Source organism: Lepisma saccharinum, chromosome 5 (assembly GCF_977018435.1).
Source record: "Lepisma saccharinum chromosome 5, izLepSacc3.1, whole genome shotgun sequence".
Lineage (NCBI taxonomy): Eukaryota > Metazoa > Arthropoda > Insecta > Zygentoma > Lepismatidae > Lepisma > Lepisma saccharinum.
In genome coordinates this window covers 5,478,959-5,500,187 of record NC_139233.1, presented here as the reverse complement: position 1 = coordinate 5,500,187, position 21,229 = coordinate 5,478,959, and the positions used below count along the sequence as shown (strand labels likewise).

Here is a 21,229-nt window from a genome sequence, read left to right as displayed (position 1 = left end):
TCTAAAATGAACTCTAAGGAGATGTAATTTCTCAGAATTTGGAATTTTTTTAAACATGTATTGTTAGTGGTGCTGCTATGTCCACAACACTGCAACCACAGACAAATATAAACATTATCACTAAAGGTGATATGCACAAATACTTGGAACCAATAAATGAAATAGCATGCAGTCGAGATGTATATTTTCCACAAAGATGCATACTCACATTAGCCATCATATTAATTTAGCTAGGTATTACTATACACAATCAGGACAAAACAACTGATTATATGAATGCAATAAATCTAATATAAATTCTGAATAAATGTGCAGAATGCAATGAGCAAAATGAAATCGAAGTAGTAATAAGGAAATGAATTTTTGAACCTTTGTATATCACTGTACTGACATGATATTCTACAAGAGCAGATATAAAATTAATTTACCAATAACAAGGGACCTGAATTATTTGGTTTTCTTTCCCACTTTTTGTTATCAGACCCCCAATATTCAAAAATAGGCAAAACACTACATTTAAAATACTAAGTACCCAACCGACGGACACATGATGATCTAGTCAATAGGGCTTGTGCTGCTACACGGGACACCTGGGTTCGGTTCCTAGGATGGGAGAATTTTTCAAAACTTGTCCCTGCAAAAAGTATGTCACGTTCGTTCAGGGTCTAATAAATGAGTTCCTGAGGAGGTAAAGACAGCTCGAGCATGGTGTCGATCACTTAAAAAAGGACCAAGATCGTAAATGCATGGGCCCCTCCCTACCTTTGCCTCCCACCTTTATGGCATGTTGGAATTGATACTTGTACTTCTCTGCAGAGTTCAACTAATAAGGACTTTAGAGCCTTGGATTGTCAAAAAAAGTGTATTTGTTCAACACCTTATTTATGAAACTGGACACTAGACAAAACTCACCAGCACTTTCTCAGTTGCTTCCGTTCCCACCACAGCGCAAAGGTCACCAAAATTGGCAGCACACACTTTCCTCACGTAGAACACAGGATCCATACACAGTGCTGCGAAGCGTTCCAGGAAGAGCCGCTCTGTGGTGTCCCGCCCCACAAGTGGTGCCATCTTGCTCATTAACTATGGGAGAAGAATACAAACATACTTTTAATGCATGTACTTAAAAGATTCGTAACTTAATATAACACGAACCTGCCTGTGGCTAGCCCAAGGACAATTGGCATCCTGCCTTCCCACTCATTTTGCAGAACCAAAGTTCCAGACTCTTTCAGGCCACCGTATAATGATATAACATGCAAATGATATAACATGCAAATAAATACTATGTTAATCAAAACAAAACAAGTTTTTAAACATTTCTCAACATTCACAGTCTTATTCAATTAAAAAAGTTTAGAATTATTTCTAGATATCTGAGGAAATACACTTACGGCAGGCTAAAACAAATGTACACACCAACTAGGAATACAATGCTCATGAAAATTATTTGAAACTATTGTACTCATCCATAATTTTATGGCAATGAAATTTACACACACAGTAATAACATTATGTACTAAGTATCTAACAACCAAAAAATCCATGCTGCAACAGCCCTCGAAGGGCCAGAGACTTAAAATACAAATTTTTGAACACAAACTAAAAGATTTTATGTTGATAATTATGAAAAAGAGTTTTCACTTTTAAAATTACTTAAACTTGTCACTACGAATTATGTATACTTACTACTCTCACATGTTGTAACTCAATTATTATTATTTAGAGTATTTTAGCACTGTAAAATCATCAGTAAATTAAATTACTATTTGAAGTAGGGTTACACTTAAGCATGCATGTTCATTTTTCACCTGTTACAAAGATTAAGTGCACAAAGCACTCAAACATACAAATATTAACATTTATATAATTTATGCTAAAATAAATAAAACACAGAAAATGTAGGCCTAAACTTCAGGAATGAAATCCACATATGTAAAGAAAAATGTTATATCAACATGGGTCTAGAAAGGCGACTTGCACATTCCAATACTTGTATTAGCTGTAATTTCTCAGGAATTATGCAATTCTGACCTCATGCTGATATAACACTTTCTCCGTGAATCTATTCCTGAAGCTTTGCCCTGTGTTTTTGCTACATTCTGTATACTAAATTATACAAAAATTCCACATTATTTTATATAAATGGCAGAAACTGTACAATCCCGCTTCTCCCCATCCATTCATATGATTTGAAATTTAAACAATTGTTTGAGAGGGGGGGGGGGTGGATTGAGAATTTTCCTTCATGTTTGCAACTTTATTGAAGAAACATTCAAATGTTATTTTTGTGTTACTGTAGTGGATTTAGGTATTGATATTAATGTAGATCTTATAGCCATACTAATCTAGTTTTGAAATTTCCAGTCAGAAAGAATACATTCAGCAAGTGGTGACATAACGGAAAGAACGAATTTTGGATATGGAACAATATTCAAAGTTTGTCTGTTGTGAATTTTTATTGTTGGTGGCTATTTTTGCAGATCTTAGTGCCCAGAAATAATTAATGCGAAAAATTCACACGAAAGTTGCTATTTTCCCCGAGTGTCTTCAGCTTTTATTTTTTCATTTCAGTTTCGCGTCGGAAATGAAGGCAAACAAAACGTTTTCGCCAAATGTTTCCTTGGCGTGGCAATATTTAACGTTTAATCTTTCTGCGACCATACGCCCCTACGATATGTTAAGGATCCTTCTTTTATATCGTGTGACACGCATAAAACGCCGTTTATTTCCTCGTTATCTTCAACATTGTAATATTTAACAAACAAGCTTGCACAAAAAATGGCTTCTTAACCCTAGCAGCCATTGTTTAACAACCAATTATTCAGTTACAGAGTGGATCTCCCGTTGCCATAACTTTTTAAGTTACGACTTGCGCCGATTTCAACTGCTTCTTACCACCCCTGCCGGCCGAGTGGGCCTGTCCCAATACTCCGTGGGATGAGGTGGGCAGAGCCTAGAAAATCGATACGCAAGAGCAGGTAACACCTCCCCGGCTCTTATCCAATACACTCGATTTCCCCTCGGAAGTAAACGGGCTACACACAACTGGTACCACGTGCTTTTACGTACAAACCCTCGCACTCCAACGCTCCGGAACTGTAAATCGACATCCCTCGCTGCGTTCTACTGGAGTTGAAGCGCTTTGCTTCATTCTTTTTGTCATTTAGCAGCACAACGATTACATACTCAAAAAGAGAAACATGTCGGGAGTTCCTTTGCGTCCAAAAGTGACGAGTTACTGTTACCTTTTTCAGGTGGGTATGTATTGCTTGAGACAGTAGAACCAACTTTGAAAACATTGGGTTCGGAGATTGTCTCAATTTTATGCAATAATTTAAGATTGATTTACTTTATTTATATTCGCGTTTCTGTCATTCTTGGCTAATTGCGAAGATGAAGATTAATGGTGATAAGCTGAAGTGAATGAAGGGACAAGAATAAAAAGTCCCATTGGCCCAGTCGCCAGAACTTAGCAAGTCTGCAAAATTCAGTCCAGGATGTACTACGTGGAAGTGACGATGACATTTGGGCGTTTTCTAAATGATCACCATTACGCCCCGCAATAATTGATGTCTCAAGTAGGCTGAGGAACCGAAAATGCCTTTTTTAGTTGAGTCACGAAATGTACGCTTTTACCTTTGCCAGACACGAGTTCGAGTCCTGGCCGAGCCTGCATTTTTTCCCGCTTAAACTACCGCATGCACTTTTAGTATTCTTTGTTTCCAAACTTCCAAGCTACTACGTTCCCTTATTGTAAAGGGTGGCGATCCAAACTCACATTTTCTGTAACAAATACATGTTACGGAGGTTTTTATTACATGTACGATCGTCTGAAAAATTGGACGATACGAGAATGTACACCATGTTTATCTTTCGCCGTCCTGATCGCCCAAAACAAGCCAAGAAACGGACAGATTTCCACACAAAATCTGAATATCCAGGTGGTACAGATTTGTAAAACCCATACAGTGTAATACGAACAAGAATAAAAGGTATGCAGATAGCCCGCAAAACGAAAGAAAAAAACTGCCAGGATAATGCCCACATTCGGATATCCGGCCATTTCTGATAATCCGAGTATCAAATGTCCGGATATCCGGGTTTAGCCATCTCTGCTCTCCACATTTGAAAATACCAGGCTAGCTACCTGGGATAGACTGATTTTCCCACAATTCATTAGATCATAAACTTTCAGATGCGAGTGATCAGTAATAAGGGAACATTCCTTATTTTTATTGGTACGCAAGTGATCGCGAATATCAAACTTAGTTCCATTGGAGGATTATTACTATTGGTATTGCTTCTGGAGATGTTGACCGGAACGCGGAGGTGCAACCAGCATGTGACGCTCAAGAGCAGTTGGAGCCATGGGTAACTGAAAATGGGAACGCTCAATGTTGGAGCAAAGCGAGGTTTCCAGGTTGGATGTGTTTTATGATATTTCCTGAATGCAGCGTTGAGTAACAGGGAGATGAAGTGACAAGACAATCATCCTGCGACCCTGCGTTCCACACTGCACATCAAACTATATAGGAGATGTATTTACATGAATTTATATCAAAATATGTAAAGGCATTGTATGCCGTATTTAACTCATGTGAACGCTGATAACTTTTGAGAGTAGTCAACTCTTGCAAGCCGTCATGCCACTATACTAACAGCACTTTGCGCGTTAAATCCTTCAACATCAAAGTATAGTGGAACGACACGCAAAAGAACCTGCGCAGATCCGCGACTCCTGTGCATAGTACTAGTGCGTGGAGGGGGGGGGGCAGTCATGCTTCCTCATGGCCCGAGTCGAGCGAAGGAAGAGGAAGATGTGCGAAGGATTCTAGCGGAAGGTTCTTTTGTTTGTGGTCACTATAGCAAGTGCCTCCAGTGGTCTTGCTACCTGGTTATAACTGATCGCACAAGACTCGAACAACATTTTTTTGGTCAAACCTCGCCCTTCGTCTTCTGACGTCAGTGGGGAATGCCTTCATTGTTATGTTTAATTATCTTAGCATAAATACAATGGGATTTTTCGGGGCTTGGCCAAGTTAAGTATTATTTATGGCAAGAGACCTAAACCTAACAACGAAAGCATTTTGCTTGACGTCAGAAGGCGAAGGGCGGGGCTTTACCAAAAGGTTGTCTTGGCCGATAATAAGACCAATGCTACATCGTTTTGCTCCAAAGTTGAGCATTCCTGAAGGCACCCACATCCCCGAGCTACCAATAGTCTGTCAAAAATTCTAATAATTCCCGGTTAGTACACACAATATAATCTTAGCTGCTTCGGTATCTCATGTTTTCTTACGCAAATGCCCCGGTCATAAATCCATCTTTTATTGCAGAAGTCCGGTACACCCTGAAACGCACCCTTCTATCACCCCACCTTCCCGCGGAATTCAATAAAAGTTGTTTACGTTTCGCGGCCGACTTTTGGGTCCTCCGATTGGATTCGAGGTTAGGCGAATATGAAGAGTTGTCGAAGCCCCGCACGGCCTGCTTCATGGCTGGAAGTAGGCGCCGAGCTGACCGGTCGGCATGGCAACCATGTTCGCTTATTGTGCCAGGCTGGAGAGGACCTGTGGCAAATGCATCTTCAAATGCACCGCGGAAAAAGAAAATAATGAGCGTGCTTTTAACACTAATACAGCAATACCGAACTCAATTTCTACCTGGGATCATTTACATATCAAGTCGAAACACTGAGGGTGAACAACACACTTAACGCCCTCTACTAACTTTTTGGCGACATCTCTAAAATAAACAGCTCATCTTACTGCTAAATTTGTCTACCCATCCTTCTCAAATCCTCCCCTCCCCCTGATTTAAAATTCACGAGAAAAACTACTGTCCGATAACTACTGTCATCACTACATCATCGGGTGGTCCCTTGATTCATGTAGCGAGTGGACATGCGTAATTGTTTATCGGGATTACACACGATAACTTCGGCCAACACACACACACAACCTATTATGTCGCACATCAGCTAAAAGTTCGTAACGGAAGTCTATATCAGGGGTGACTAACCCACGACACAGAGTCGCCACATGCTGATACTCAAATTAAATTACTTTAAGTACAAACAACGGCAAGGGTAATAGTAGACCTCATGGCGAAGTGGGTTGGAAACCCTGCGTGCTTCAGTGCAGCTTTGATAAGGCACCTGAATTGTCTCGAGCTGAACCAGGAAGTGGGCGATCTTTAATCCTCACGGCCATTCTGCAAAACGAATGCCAGGAGAGGTTTGTGTGGATTTGCTGGGTGATGGATGATAAGTGGATATGTTCTTGTTTTCTGTTGATTTGCTACCTCTGGAATTGAATGACGAATAGTGATTTGATTAACTGAAAAGCCAACCCCGTGGCAAATTGGTTGGCGTAACGTGCTTCATAGCCGAATAGCTGGGTTTAGAACTTGGTCTTCATCCCAACTCCACCTATCAATCTTTAATCTCTTATTATCGAAATTAACGTAAGACTGGTAGAACAATGACGTGAAATAACACGACAGACCGTGAGAGTGAAATGATATAATTCTTATTTTTTAATGAATAGTAACAAGAGAAGAGCGATAGGTATTCCTCGTATTTTTCGAAGAAGAAAAAAAACAAACTAATTTCCAGTCTGTGGTGATAATGAACTCTATTTACTGTCCGAAATATGTTTAAAATGAATTCATGTTAATCCATGCAGATGTAACCCATTACGGAGGGCCTTGACGATGACGTAGTGATAACGTCAAGCCTTGCAATCAAGGGTTCCATACCCGATGGAGACATATAAAGGTTTGGATCCCACTTTATACTGTAGGCCCAGTTAGCCTATCTGTGCATAAAATGGACTTGCAACAAAAACCCAAACTAATTAAGAATTTATTAACAACGAAAATGATTTCGAAAAAACAACAATACGCAAAGCACCTCAAATCCCCACTGGCTTAAACCATGATACTATTCGTCACATAAGAATTATTATTTGAGAGTTCAAACTCTGACATTTGCAGAAATTTGCAGCCTTGAAATTCATTGTTTCTCTCAATGATTAAGTGCTTTCATTGTTTTGCATTGCTCTGACTCGCTCAGTCGATATCTTTGTGTGAGCTTAGATTAAATGTGATAGATGCTTATCATCAATCCTTCACACAGCTTGGCTATATATCAATATCAATAAATATATAAAAAAATAAAAATATGCTTGCTACAGGTTTGACATCTTAACAGAACTTCTATCGAACATTTTCACATATATTTTTATTTTTGTCATTTAGCGTCGCTTTTCTGCCACTTTTGGGCAATCGCGACGATGAAGATGAAAACATATGATAAATAGAACATTCAAAAAGAACACCAATGACCAGGCCGGTATTCGAACCTGGGACCCCTGACGTAAAAGCGTCTAGTGCTACCACTCAGTCAATTTTCACATAGAAACGTACACTTTCACACCTCTTCCTAACATATGTATTTCGTTTTACCTGCTGTACTTCTCTTATGGTGAATACTAACCCCTCATTTCAGGGTTATCTCATGTTTATAGCTATTGCTTTGTAGTGAATGATAATCCTATTAAGCCTCGTGAATCTTATTCCGAAGAAACCCCTGTTAGAGGATTACGTGTGTAGTGTTATTCATAATATATAATAAAGTTTGCTTTGATCAGCATTTTTAGTGTATGTAATAAAAAATGCATTTTCCATTTCGTGTTGAGGCACATTTTCGTCACCCAGATTTTGCATTTAAAAAATGTAGGTCAAGTACGTATATTAGTAATTGTGAATTCGAGTCAATTACAACATTTTGCGTTGTTGCGAGATTATCTATTAGGATAAAATTTGGACATAATGAATGTAAGCAGAGAAAATTCATGTCCAAATGATCTCCGAAAGTAGTGTTCAGTACGTGCCGGCCACCGTGGTTCCCGGGTTCGAATCCTGGCCTGGGCATGAAGGTTTGAGTGTGTCCATTCATCAATTTAATCATATCATCACTCATTCATCCCCATCTTAGCAAATTAGCCAGAAGTGGCACAAGAAGCGAAGTAAAATAAAGCAATTCAATCAATCAATTCAAGTATGTCATGATTGTATCTGGTATATGAACGAGATGTGTCCCTCCTGTCAAACAATACGTGGCTTGACCCTACCGAACGAAGTGTGGGTGTGTTTAACTAAATTGAAAGCTAGAGCAGGGAGATGCAGTGGGCACTTACCCAGCATTACAGCACATCATCTACAATAGACGAATTTGAACTATTGAACTTGTGGAACATCAAGAGTTATTCAAATTGTACGAAAATGGCAAAAGTTGTACAGACTGGCCAAGGTAATAATAAACAGACGCTAAACCTAACTGTACGGGGAAGCTCCACTTCAATTTGCCTCCAATCAAGTGATAGTTTAAATTGCAACGCTTGCCACGTGTTGAGTAAACGCCTGCTTGTTGAAACGAACAACTACTTCGGAAAGCTAAACATGGCCTGTAACATAACCACGTAACCGCATCCACTGTGAATAAACTGGTGGAATACAATTGTTAATTACACTGCACTTTGCACACTACGACTAAATGCAACGATTCCCTGATACACACCGAACTCGCTGACAAGGAAGTATGCAAAAGTATATTTAACTCCCCAAGGTTACAACCAAATTCAACACATTTTCACCAGAATTAATACGTAAAAAAACCCACTAAAGAACAAAGACACTATTCCTTGTTACACAAAGACGAAGGAACAGACTTCCTAATACAAATTTCACTCCTACCTAACCTACTATGCACACGAATTTTGACACTACAGTTGCAAGCATTTAACAAAACATTTGACTGTTCGTATAACCATTTTTCCGAAGCTTGTGGTCTTTTAACTGATTTCAGTAATAATAAGCTTACCAATGAATTTTGCGAACACTGTGCACACATTTCAAAATTTAAACATGAACACGTTGAAGGTATCATCACTGAAAACTAGCAATAACTTGAACCAAGAACAACAGCACACGAAATAAGACTTCCTTCCCCTTCTGTGGTGAAAACAGCAGACGATCACACTGAACGCAACTGCGCCATCTACAGAAAGGCTCGAAACGAAACTATAAACATGAAGGTAGCGTAGAGCTTTACGACGATACAAGTTCGAGAGTAAAAAAATGTCCCCAAACGATGAAAAAACGAATGAAGTTATCGCCGTGTTGTAAAATGGAGGGTCAAATTTCAGTAACCACCAAACGTCTCTAATTCCCTTATTTTTCACATTGATACTTACGTATTCTGCATTCCTAAGGATTCTTGAAGGTGGCATTTCGTTTTTTCCACGCAAATAATCTCAATTTTAGACATATCGAGTATTTTTTTGGGTTCGCTTTCGCTTGCATTACACGCAATATGGCGGAGAAATATTGAATAGCGTTGTCGATGATCAGTGGTTATGCAATGTTGCAACCTCCTTCATCGAAAAATACCTCGTTTCGCGTTACTGATTTTGTATTTTTTTTCCGGGTTCGAAAACATCATGAACCATGCACAGATAGCCCCACGAACCATGCACGGATATCCCCACGAACCATGCACGGATATCCCCACGAACCATTCACGGATAGTCCCACGAACCATTTCCGGTAAGGTTACGTTAGGTAGGGTCACGTATAGGTTACAATAGTTAAAAATTGGTTTCGAAAAAAATATGCGTAGCCCCACACACCACTCACATAGCCCCACAAACCATTTGCGGAAACGTACCTTCTTTAGTTACGAAAACACGTGTTTGGAAACATTGACCGGGATTACGTCATCACACACAGGCTACATCCCCCTGCAAGTAAATGGATGCAAGAGCTTTCGTGCATCGGTCACACATTTATATCGAAAAATAGATGATTTACCGGCAAAATTCAATGAACCATACGAGAAAACACTTCCCCGAACTTCCACAACTATAAATAAACTGCATTCGGTAAGTAATTTCTCCTGTACGATTGAATAAATACGTTTTGTGGAAACGAAAATTTTACCAAATGGAGTGCATAAGGTGAATTTCTACCTTGCAAAAAGGAGCATGATTGGATTAGGTTTGACGACGTTCAATCAGACAAATGAATAAGGCTTGGTTGTGTGTGTTTGGGGGGGGGGGGCATGACAGTGATAAAAATGTAACACATGCACATACAGTTTGAAAATAATATTCTAAACTCACTGTACCGATACAGTCAACACTCAATTCTCTGAATGTTAAGCCAAAAGTTCATTTGCATGCAATTATAATTGTCTACCCGCCCTAACTTTCTAAAACCTAATTTCAAGAGACTTCTTTGTCCCTTGGTTTCATGTGAACTATTTACGTTTTTTGTCCATGATGAGGGGGAGGGAGTAGCACCCACGACCTACTACTGACGCAGCATGCTAACTATTATGCTATAGTGCTGCTAAAACGAAGACAAAAGAAGAAGCAGTAGATAATGTTCAATTCAAACTAGAGCATTCCCTGACATTCGCTACGAGACTCGGCGGCAAGCTGCACGGCATCAGCGCTTGACTTTCCCGGTGAACGGGTCAGCGACAGTCGGTAGAGTCTGCTATTAAAATTACAGTTTTCATATTTTGTACTAATCTTGACTACAGAAGGTGTTGAAAATGATGTCCCTCTGCTGCAACACATTCCTGGCATCTCCGAAGGAAATGGCATTTACACGTGAAAGTTCGTCTATTGTAATTCTCCCGATTTCTCGTACAATACTCTCTTTTAACTCACGGATGGTGTGCGGATTGTCTTAGTATACTTTATTTCCCCATTTTTCTTTCCACTTTTATTCAGAACTGACCCTGTTACTCTAACCTTTCTTACGAGGTTTAATAGCTATAGTGATCCTATGTGGAACGGGAACACCAGGAAATTTCGTTGCAAAACGTCGTCGGACTTCTCCACAATTCCTCTTTCCGAAGTAACACTCGACAAGATAAATCCTTTGTTGTAATGTAAACTGTTGTGGTGCCATATTATGCCACAATCTTCAACACACGGACACGACACAACATAACTTCCGAGGGAGGATTATACGCGTCAGTCTGCAACGTCAACAGAAAGGGAAAGAGAGCGAAGGCAGGGAGAGCGAAAACACAGACTGTAGCGTGCGACTGTCGCAGACTCGTTCACCGGGAAAGACAAGCGCTGATGCCGGACCGCTTTCCGCCGAGTCTCGTAGCGAATTTCAGGGAATGCTCTGTACATGATACATAGATGGGAAAAAATGCTTAAAGCGGTAAACACAAATAAATGTAAATAAAAACACCTACATGATGATAATCAACTCTTGTATCTAAAGAAGGAAACATGATATGTTGCATATTAATAAACATAGACATTGAATACCAAGAAGTAATATTGTTAAAAACCTTCATGTGGTGTTTTTTACATACAGTACTTCCATAATGTGCTTCCTGATACAGTACACATTTGAAACCATTATATTCTTTGGCAAAACAACATATAAATTACATAGAACGAACACACACACAAATACCGTCAAGAACGGTACTGAAAAATGGATGATTAATAACAAAGGAAAGTTGGATAAATAATTATCGCAAGCTGCACCGATACTAGAGCAGAGATTGTCCTCTGTTCTGCTTCTTGAGTTCTTCAACTCGCAACTGTGTGAATGAATATGGATACGAAGAATACATAGCCTATATTAGGTTTTTCCCTCTGTTTCGATGTACCGTATTTCACAGAATAACCGCCGCACCCTGTTTTTTCAGTCCAAAAATTGGTTTATACATTTCATCGCAGAAAATTCGGTCCGTATTTCGCAACACTGTAATACATTTTCTTAAGTAATGCACAAATCAAAAAGAACTAATGTATTAAGTTTTTCCATGCTGCAAAAATTGCCTGATGTCAGGAAGAAATGGTACGTGTCGTGTCGATTTGGACTCGTTCACTTTTAATGTTCATTCACGAGTATTCCGTGAATCCTACCTAACCTTGCACCATAGACTATTTAGTAATAGTGTCATTCCACGTCAGATTGACCAGGGCCTCCAGGTCGTAGTTTTTGATTTGGATGAAATTTGGCATGATGGTTCAATTATGTCTGGAAGCATTGTATATCAAACATTATGTTCCTCTGAGGAATGGAATAGTTCTAGAGTTATAGCAATGGCAGAAGGTGAAACAGAAAATGTGACCCAAATCTGAGAAATGAGCTGCAGAGCTAACTTCAGGGCTCAATTAACTTTTTAACTATAGATCACAGCCTAGTGATGTTTGCACACCAAACCAACCTCCAACCAAGGAACGCGTGTATTGCATCAAAATACCCTCAGCTTGTTTACGTTACCAAATAATAAAAAAAAATGCCTTAAAAACAGTATATATCAAAAAAATGCATATTTTGTGTGCCTGCTGTTACAAATGTAATCCACCCAGGAAGGTGGCATTAATTTATCTAGTAACAATGATGCGAGCCCAGTAAGCACACATTATATTGTCTCCATACATATCACCCAATCCATATTATATGTGGCTGAATATGCAAGAAATTGAAAAATCACAGGAAAATGGCGGGTTTTTGAAATTGTGTAGCACAAAAGGGACAAGTGATATCCAAGCCAAGTTGCATACGCTACACAATAAGACCTTCCCCTCATGTGTACCAAATTTTGTTATTGCAAGACGCTAGTGCACAGTGAAGGTAGACACTTGAACGCAGTGCGCGTTTTGCAGCGGGAAGTTTAAAATGGCTGAAGGTTTGAAATAACGATTTATATCTAAGTAACTACGAATGCCAGTTACAAATTATGGCTAGTTTCTTTCTTTACACGTCTATTGTTGAAAAAAAAATCACTCACCAAATAGAAGAAGAAGACGAAAATCAAGAAATCTAATTTTTGTTTTTACAATACGTTAATTTCGTCGGACCCCCAAGTAGGCAACGCCGGAACGTGATGGTTTTAAAATCAACCTGCATATTGCCGGATATGTGTGGTACAAAAGTTATTAGCTAAAAGAATTGAAACAACTACTTCCAAGTGATTACATGATGTACTATTATTTTATCTGTTCAACATGTTACCCTTTATGCTCGTTGAAGGCGCTTTGCCCAGTCGTTATGTACCCAAACATCTGGAAAATTAATTGTGTTACAGGCTTCAGGATTCGATGCTGTAGGTTGCGGCACACATATTCAACCTAAATGCACAGCGCTAGCTAGAAATTCTACAGGAGAAATTTTCCCTTCCACTCTTAGTGAAGATGGCAGTTTTCCCTGTTATTACCAACATAATGAAGCTCCCCCCACAATATGGAACTAATGCTCGTGGATGGTCATTGGATTGGTTGGCATTGTCCAGAGAAATGGATACCCAGCTCACCTGCAGGAACGCATCACGTAGAAATGCAACACAATTTTTTTCAGATGTTCTTGTGTGAGTGCATAATGAGTAGACAAAATGCATTATGATCAGTGCTCAGCCACACATCACGTGGACCTTTGGAGGTATACTGTCCACATTTTCATTTGGCGGCTGCGAAACAGAAGGAATTACAGGTCAGTTGAATCCTATTCAACTGAAATCGGGCACTTTCTTGCCACAAGACACCGAATGATGCTATATTGGAAAGTACATACCTAACTTCACTCTTTTAGTTGTAAGTTTCCATTCCTTTTCTGAAATGAAACTGTGTTCTATGACATAACCCACCCTGTTAATGTGTGTCTAAAGAAGTAAATAAAGAATTAGAAATAATTAAAGAATCAATGCCCAAACGAATAAGCATGGGGAGTGGGTGCAATTTCCCCCGAAAAAAAATGCTACTTTAATATTAGAAATTATATTTTTTCTCCGAAAGTATCAGAAGCAAGTTCACAATCCTTGCCACAAGAATGAAACCCATATCCGGCATTATGCAGGTTGAGTTTAAAACCATCACGTTCCGGCGTTGTCTACGTGAGGGCCTGAAAAAATTTAAATTTCGTTTATTCGACCATAAGAGTATAGTCTAGTGTGTTCTGAAGAAAACGAGACATATTATTTAACTCTAGGATTCATAGTCTCAGAGATAACAATTCTGGAATTTGGAGGTTCCCGTTAAAAAGGCAAGGCTAACACATTAGAAAATATCTTTCTAAGAAAGTATCATCAGTATGTGCGAAATTCTTGCTATGAGAATTACATACATATCGGACAATACGTAGGTACTGTTTTGAACCCTCATGTCCTGGCGTTGCCTACGTGGAAGCCCGACGAAATTAACATTTTGTAAAATAAAAATAAGATTTCTTGTCGTCGTCGTCTTCCATTTGGTGAGTGAACATTGTTTCTTTCAACAATAGATGTGTAGAGTAGACTGTATTGAAAGAAACGAGCTATAATATTTAACTCTAGCATTCCTAGTTACCGAGATATAAATCCTTATTGCAAACCATTTTAAACTTCCCGCGGCAAACGCGCTCGGCGTTCAAGTGTCTACCTTCACTGTGCACTAGCGTCTTGCAATAACAAAATGAAATATTGACACACACAATAGGAAGGTATGATTATGTAGTGTATGAAACTTGGAATGGGTATCACTTGTCCCTTTTGTGCTACACATTTCAAAAACCCGACATTTTCCTGTGATTCTTCAATTTCTTGAATATTCAGTCACATACGTACGTATAATATGCATTGGGCGATATATATGGAGACAACATAATGTGTGCATACTGGGCTCACATCATGGTTACTAGAAAAATTAATGCCACCTTCCTGGGTAATTACATGTGTAACAGCAGGCACACAAAATATGCATTTTTTTAACATGTACAGTTTTTTAAGGCATATTTTTGGGTATTTTATTTGGTAACGTATTTGGTAAGCTGAGGGTATTTTGATGCAATACACGCGTTCCTTGGTTGGAGGTTTGTTTGGTGTGTGAACATCACTAGGCTGTGATCTATAGTTAAAAAGTTATTGAACCTTGAAGTTAGTTAGCTCTGGGGCTCATTTCTCAGATTTGGGTCACATTTTCTGCTTCACCTTCTTTCACACGCTATAACTCTAGAACTATTCCTCAGAGGAACATAATGTTTGGAATAAAATGCTTCCAGACATAATTGAACCATCATGCCAAATTTCATCCAAATCAAAAACTACGACTTGTAGGCCCTGGTCGATTTGACATGGAATGACCCAATAAATGATTTTTAAGTACTGGAAAATTTTCACATGATGGTCGCACCCACTTCTTTTTTTTTTTTTTTTTAAAAAAAAAAGAAGGCATAAAATCTGCGACGATTATCCTGTGAAATACGATACTATATTATTGGCCGTTCCACTATTCCAAAATAGACGAAACTTTTTTTTTTTTTTTGCGTATTCTTGACTTCACCTTTTAGCGTATCGTGAGGCTGAAGACAGGCACGTATCCAAGGGGGGGAGGGGCTTAAGGGGCTCGAGCCCCTCCGAAAGTTTTCGGCTTACACTAGATAAAATGAGGTTTTTGGTTTCTTGTGGTGTGAAATAAGATGTGACGATAATTTAAGGAGAGAAATAATTATCAAGGCAATACGGAGAATGTTCTGTAACCCTGTTATTGTTAATAGCGCGTATCCATGGTGAAAATCAGGGGGCTTCAGCCCCAATCCCTTTCAGGAAATATTTCTGTTTATACTAGATAAAATTAGGATTTAGGCTTCTTGTCTAATTTGATGATAATTTGAGAAAAATAATTATCGAGAAAAGACGGAGAATGTTCTATAACCCCGCTATTGTTACTATCGCGTATCCAAGGTGAGGATCAGGGATTTTTTTTAATTTACCCTACAAAAAATTAGGTTTTTGTCTTCTTGAATAATGTGACGACCATTTAAGGAGATAAATAATTATCGTAGCAAGACGGAGAATGTTCTATAAACTTCTTAATGTTAATAGCGCGTATCCAAGTTTGGAATCAAGGGGCTCGAGCGCCCCCCCCCCCCCCCCCCAATCAGGAAAGGCTTGTTCACATTAGATAAAATTAGGACTTTGGCTTCTTGAATAATGTGATAATAATGTGAGAGAAATAATTATCGAGAAAAGACTGAAAATGTTCTATAACCCTGTTGTTGATACTATTGCACGTAAAATTTCCTTGAGCTTTCAGTGTTGTCGCAGCAAACTTCAGCACTACGCAGAGACTTGTCAGCATTTGGAAGCGGCGGCACAGCAAAGGTATCGCCACACGTAGGGCAATTCGTTGTGACAAACTATTTTGAACACTTGCAAGTGATTAGGCCTGAATATGAACAATTGCGTCCAGCTCGTAGCCCACAGTTTGAATCTCACGTTGTCGAGTGCATGTGTAACACCTTCGTAAAAACACCTCTGGTTACCTGGTACAAATATATATTGATGCCTGATGAGAAGAAATGGACGAACATACATACTAAGATGGTTCTTGCACGCAAAGTTAATGGAAACAGAGGAGTAGAGTGATAAAAAATGTTCTGATTTTACGTTATGATGAAAACGACAGCCTTAAACAGTGGGGACGATTTAGGGGATAGTTGCTCCCCATTTTTTGCCTCCACAGTATCACACTATGGCTTGTCTACAAAGAGAAAGCAAACTTTTCTTGCAACCCCCCCCCCTGTTTTGTAACCAAATTGCCATCACTGGCCTTAAACATACAATTGGGAGGTTTTATCTATATCCCTTAAAAAATGGTGTTCAGCCCCCCCGAAAGGAATTCCTGGATACGTGCCTGGCTGAAAACTAATGATACGTGCCTGGCTGAAAACTAATGTTAAGAAATTGATTAAGGGGCAACCAGAAACAAACCACACAGAGAAAAAAAAAACCGGAAAAATCATGAGCCGACTACTCAATTAGTTCGGGCGCCTACAAGGAGATTAAAGTTGAATTATTCTTATTACATAGAATTATGAACAAATATGCCAATATTTTCACGTATACAAGAGTCTTGAGCTTGCGTAAATGCAACGAAATGTGATATTGCACGTTAAAACTCGGCAACGTGTAGATGTCAACAACCCGACGAAGGAGGGGGGCTGCCAGGGTCACCACCTCTTGTCTTTCAAGTTTTGATTTTTTGAACTGAATATTTTTATAAAAAAATGGCAAATTACATTGTTCCGTAGGATGTTTCTGTATTACTTTGGTTCGCAAAATCGTAAAGACAACTTACATACAAGACAAAATTCATGTTGTGGGCCTATCAGCAACTCCCCCCCCCCCCCATGCCTCCCAACAGTGTACATTTGGTTGGTAATGATGGTAATCTTTGTAACTATTATATTACTAGATAACTGCACGTATATAAACAAAAAAAGCATTGATGTAACAAATGTTTTTTTTTGTTAGGTTTAATGTGACAATATGTGTGTGGCACGCAATAATTGGTTACTTTTATAGTAATTATTAAAATTATTATATAACTGCATCTACATAAACAACAAACGAAGCAGTGAATTCAACAACAAAATTGTTTCTTAAATTTTAATAATAATAAAAAATGTGTGGGTCTCTGAGTTACACCCCCGGTAAGTAAGCAAGCTTCTTCTACGGGACGGGTAAGCTAGGGTTAAACCAAAAACCATGTGCTATTCTTGTGTGTAGTCATTTCACAAGAGCGAAATACAATTGAAATACAACACCGAACTCTTGCTAACCAGTACACTAAAATATGGACCAAGTTCACAACAACAAAAATCACACCCTTGGTGGGGAGTCACGTTCGACTGTTTCCAATAGCAAAACATGACCAATCTCCATGCCGGGCTTCGCTTCTTGCAAGCTCTCCTCCGTCCTGTAGGAGAAGCCCCGCCTCGCTTCACAGGTGAGTTCGCGCTCATCAAAGCTGGCTGTGATATGGGACAGTCAACACATCAGGGCCACTTTGACGAGAGCAACCACACCCCCTCCGATCCTCTGCCACTTCCACACGCACGCAACTCCCCACGGACAAGCAGAAATGTACATAACGCCAAGCACTTAAGCGTGAATTAAGAATACACCGTAACAGTACAACGTGAGGCAAAAGTCAGGTTACGTAAGTACATTGCCACTACGGTCGCCAGACCTAACACCATTGAATTTTTCAAATTTTTGGAGAACGTAAAGGTCATCGCGCACGCTAAGAAAATTACGAGCCTGGACCATCTCATGCAAAGGATCACAGGCGCCATCTCCCTAACCACCCCCACCACACCAGACCTCTTACGCAACTGGGAGCTTAGAATGGAAGCATGCTTTCAAGCAGGTGGTGTGCACATTGAACTGTACTGTAGCTGCAACCATTACGTACATATCAATCATGTATATGTTTATATGCACGTAATTGGTTCCCTATGTAACCTAACTTTTGCCTCAACTTTTACATTAAGCAGAAAGTAAATTGATGAAAAACTCTTCGGGCACATTTCATAACAGAAACAACCATGTCGCAATTTGTTACACTATATATATATCATCACCAATGTAATTTTAAAGTTAAATATAAAAAATATACACATGAAAATAAAATATGCATGGTTTTGGTCAGAAGCTTACACTAAAAATAATAACAACACACAATATAATTATATTTGCTAGAGGCACTTAAAAAACATTGTATAATTTGTCCTTTTCAAGCCCATGGTCTAACCGCACGCACTCTTTTATATTCTTTCATAAATTACCGCTATGTAGGATTTCTTTTTTTCTTTTGGGCAAACTTTGTAAAAATGTATGTATATTTTGTCAATTTTAGATCATAAAAATCATACAAGTCCCCTGTGCTCCCAACATCGGCTACAGGTATTGCATCTCTGGAGAAGGCCCTCTCAACATTATCGTCACGGCCAGGCGCAAATGCGTCCACAAGGTAACGAATTGCCCGGCTCTATTCATCAAACCAGAGCCACGGATCCATTTACATTTTTAATACTCAATATATACATATTTTTAAATATTTGAATAAATACAACCAAGTTTTGAGACCCATTTCCTTTTATTACTACTCAGAAAGGAAAGGATTTTAAAAGCACATTGTATGATCGGAAATATGAAAGCAAAGCTCCAGTTGGAAGAAACTACATTTTTTTTTTTTTTTTTTTTTTTTTTTTAACTTAGGATCATTTGTATTACTACAAGTAATAACAAGCATATCCAATATTCCCCGACTAGCCCGCTCTTTGGATAATTTTGTGAAATTTCCTGATTTCTGGACGTCTTTTTAAGTCATAAGTCTTTATACCAGGATTCCCAGGTTAGTGGGAATTCTGTAAAAACTTCTGAAAAGTTGGAATTATGGTAATGATAGAAGAAAGGCACCGTAGCCTTTACTAAAACTCGCAACTGCGATTACATTATTTGCTAAGTCTGAACAAATAAATTCAAAGAGTACACACGGTGACCACTTTAGGCCCATGAAAAAATTCAAGAGTACAAGCAGATGTTTTCCCTCAATCTTACGTATTACCGCCTCTCACCACCCAGACACAAATATATTAAAATTATAAAGGTCTCTCCGAGTCCAATGTATCCAAAAATTCTAATTTCATTCAAATTAAACGGTACATATATTTAAAATATTTATTTTTTGTGTGGAGTTTGCATTTGCTATTTCACATACTCAGACTCGAAATGCACCTACAAACACAAGGCATAAATGTTACGGGATATACTACGTAAAATTGTAACATACAAAATCAACTACAAGATTTCTTATCTTGCAATAATCTCCAGTCCACGGAGAAACATTCACGCAGAATTCCCGGCGAGTAGTTACCCTGGGGCTGCCTGCCTTAGTTGCCACCATGAACGCTGCGTACGCGCTAAATGGATGAATCCAGTGGCAAAATGGGGGAGACGGCTGCAAGTAGAAAGCAGACGAGGAAGCAGGTTCCGTGAAATTTCGTTTTGCTCCACTTCAATGGGTTGTAACCAGTGCCTTCTAATAACAAGGCCTGTGCATTCTTTCTGCTTACATGTTACGTCATCATTGGTAGGTCGCAAATCTCTACACGATATGGCTCACAGATGCAAAGGCAGAAAACTGTCACAGTTTGAACGCGGTACCCTTGTTCGAGTGAGTGAATGTTTGGGTACGTCGGAACACTTGGTCATTTTTCACCATTTAGAATATACGGGGAAAATATTCCTTTATCTAAAACCCTTACCTTAGAGTTGCTGTCAAGAGCAGCCTGAGAAGGGTTAAAAGTGCAAGGCTGTAAAGGAACCTGTACAGGACATGTACAACACATTAAAAGGTAAGGTGCACTAAAAACTTCTTGAGATATAATGTATAAGACCCGTACTTCTGAAAAAGCTAAATGCATGATTTAAAATACCGTCATCTCGCAAACATGGAAGATACACGGTTCGGAAGGTTAAAAAGTTTTATCTGTGGATATTTAAGTCGGCATGTTCTTTAAGAATATGCCGAACACGTACATCAGTGCAATACACTGACATGGTGCGATTGTGACGCTGATACTATGTTGTGGTCCACAGCCTAACAACGATGACGCTGCACTAAACAAAGCGTGCCTGCACAGGCCTTCTTATACAAGAAGGCATTGGTTTCGACTCTCCCTGCCTGAAGGAAACATCCGACTGTTCCTCTTAACAGAAGAAAAGCCAGAGCACCGAACATTTCGGTCGGGGATGAATGACGGGCAACTTCCGTGTACATTCAAAGGAATCACGCATCCCAGCAAAAGCTGCGATTCCTCCCCTGATGGCCAATGTTCCATCATTGAGTGAAAGCATTTCGGAGAGGAAGAGCCCCAGGGGGCGTGGGTGTTTCCGAGAGACACATCCACAAAGACACTATCCGAAGGCATCGATGATACGGTGGCCTCATTGCGGATATCTACTCGGATGGTGCGTCTATGGGAACGAAGCTTTGTACTAGGGGCGCAGGTGCAGAGACAACGTGACAAGGCCATTAGAGACAGACGTCTGTAAAATCGAGACTTCAGTAAATTAGATTGTGCATGAAAATTCCGCTCAAACCAAGTAACATTATTTTCATTAGTCACCAATAATAATATTAAAGTAGTTCAATCTTTCGAAAATTGTTATACAGGGTTCCCAGTCATTTTGACAAAACAAATTCCCGGACATTTCCCTCCGAGTCAGTGTTGCCGACTTAGCTCTCTTGGAGCCAGATCTGGCTCTTTCGTGCACTCGTTTGCCTGTGAACTGGGGCGCCCGCCCTCGTGCCTCACTATGATACCATCACTGGTTCCGGCCCACATAGACCAACTTTTG

The 21,229-nt window shown here is 39.4% G+C and overlaps 1 protein-coding gene across 4 annotated transcripts in view; it reads right to left on the bottom strand.

Moving 5' to 3' along the window:
- LOC145987627 (serine/threonine-protein phosphatase 4 regulatory subunit 1-like) overlaps positions 1-21,229 on the bottom strand; it is a 286,327-nt gene that overhangs the window by 16,789 nt on the left and 248,309 nt on the right. For 3 of the 4 annotated variants that reach the window (XM_083122043.1, XM_083122045.1, XM_083122044.1), the window contains one exon: positions 913-1,083. In XM_083122043.1, the coding sequence (XP_082978169.1) occupies positions 913-1,083 (171 nt within the window). Of the gene's footprint in view, positions 1-912; positions 1,084-8,887; positions 9,036-21,229 lie in introns of those variants that run through there. The other variant, XM_083122046.1, reaches the window with a different exon arrangement.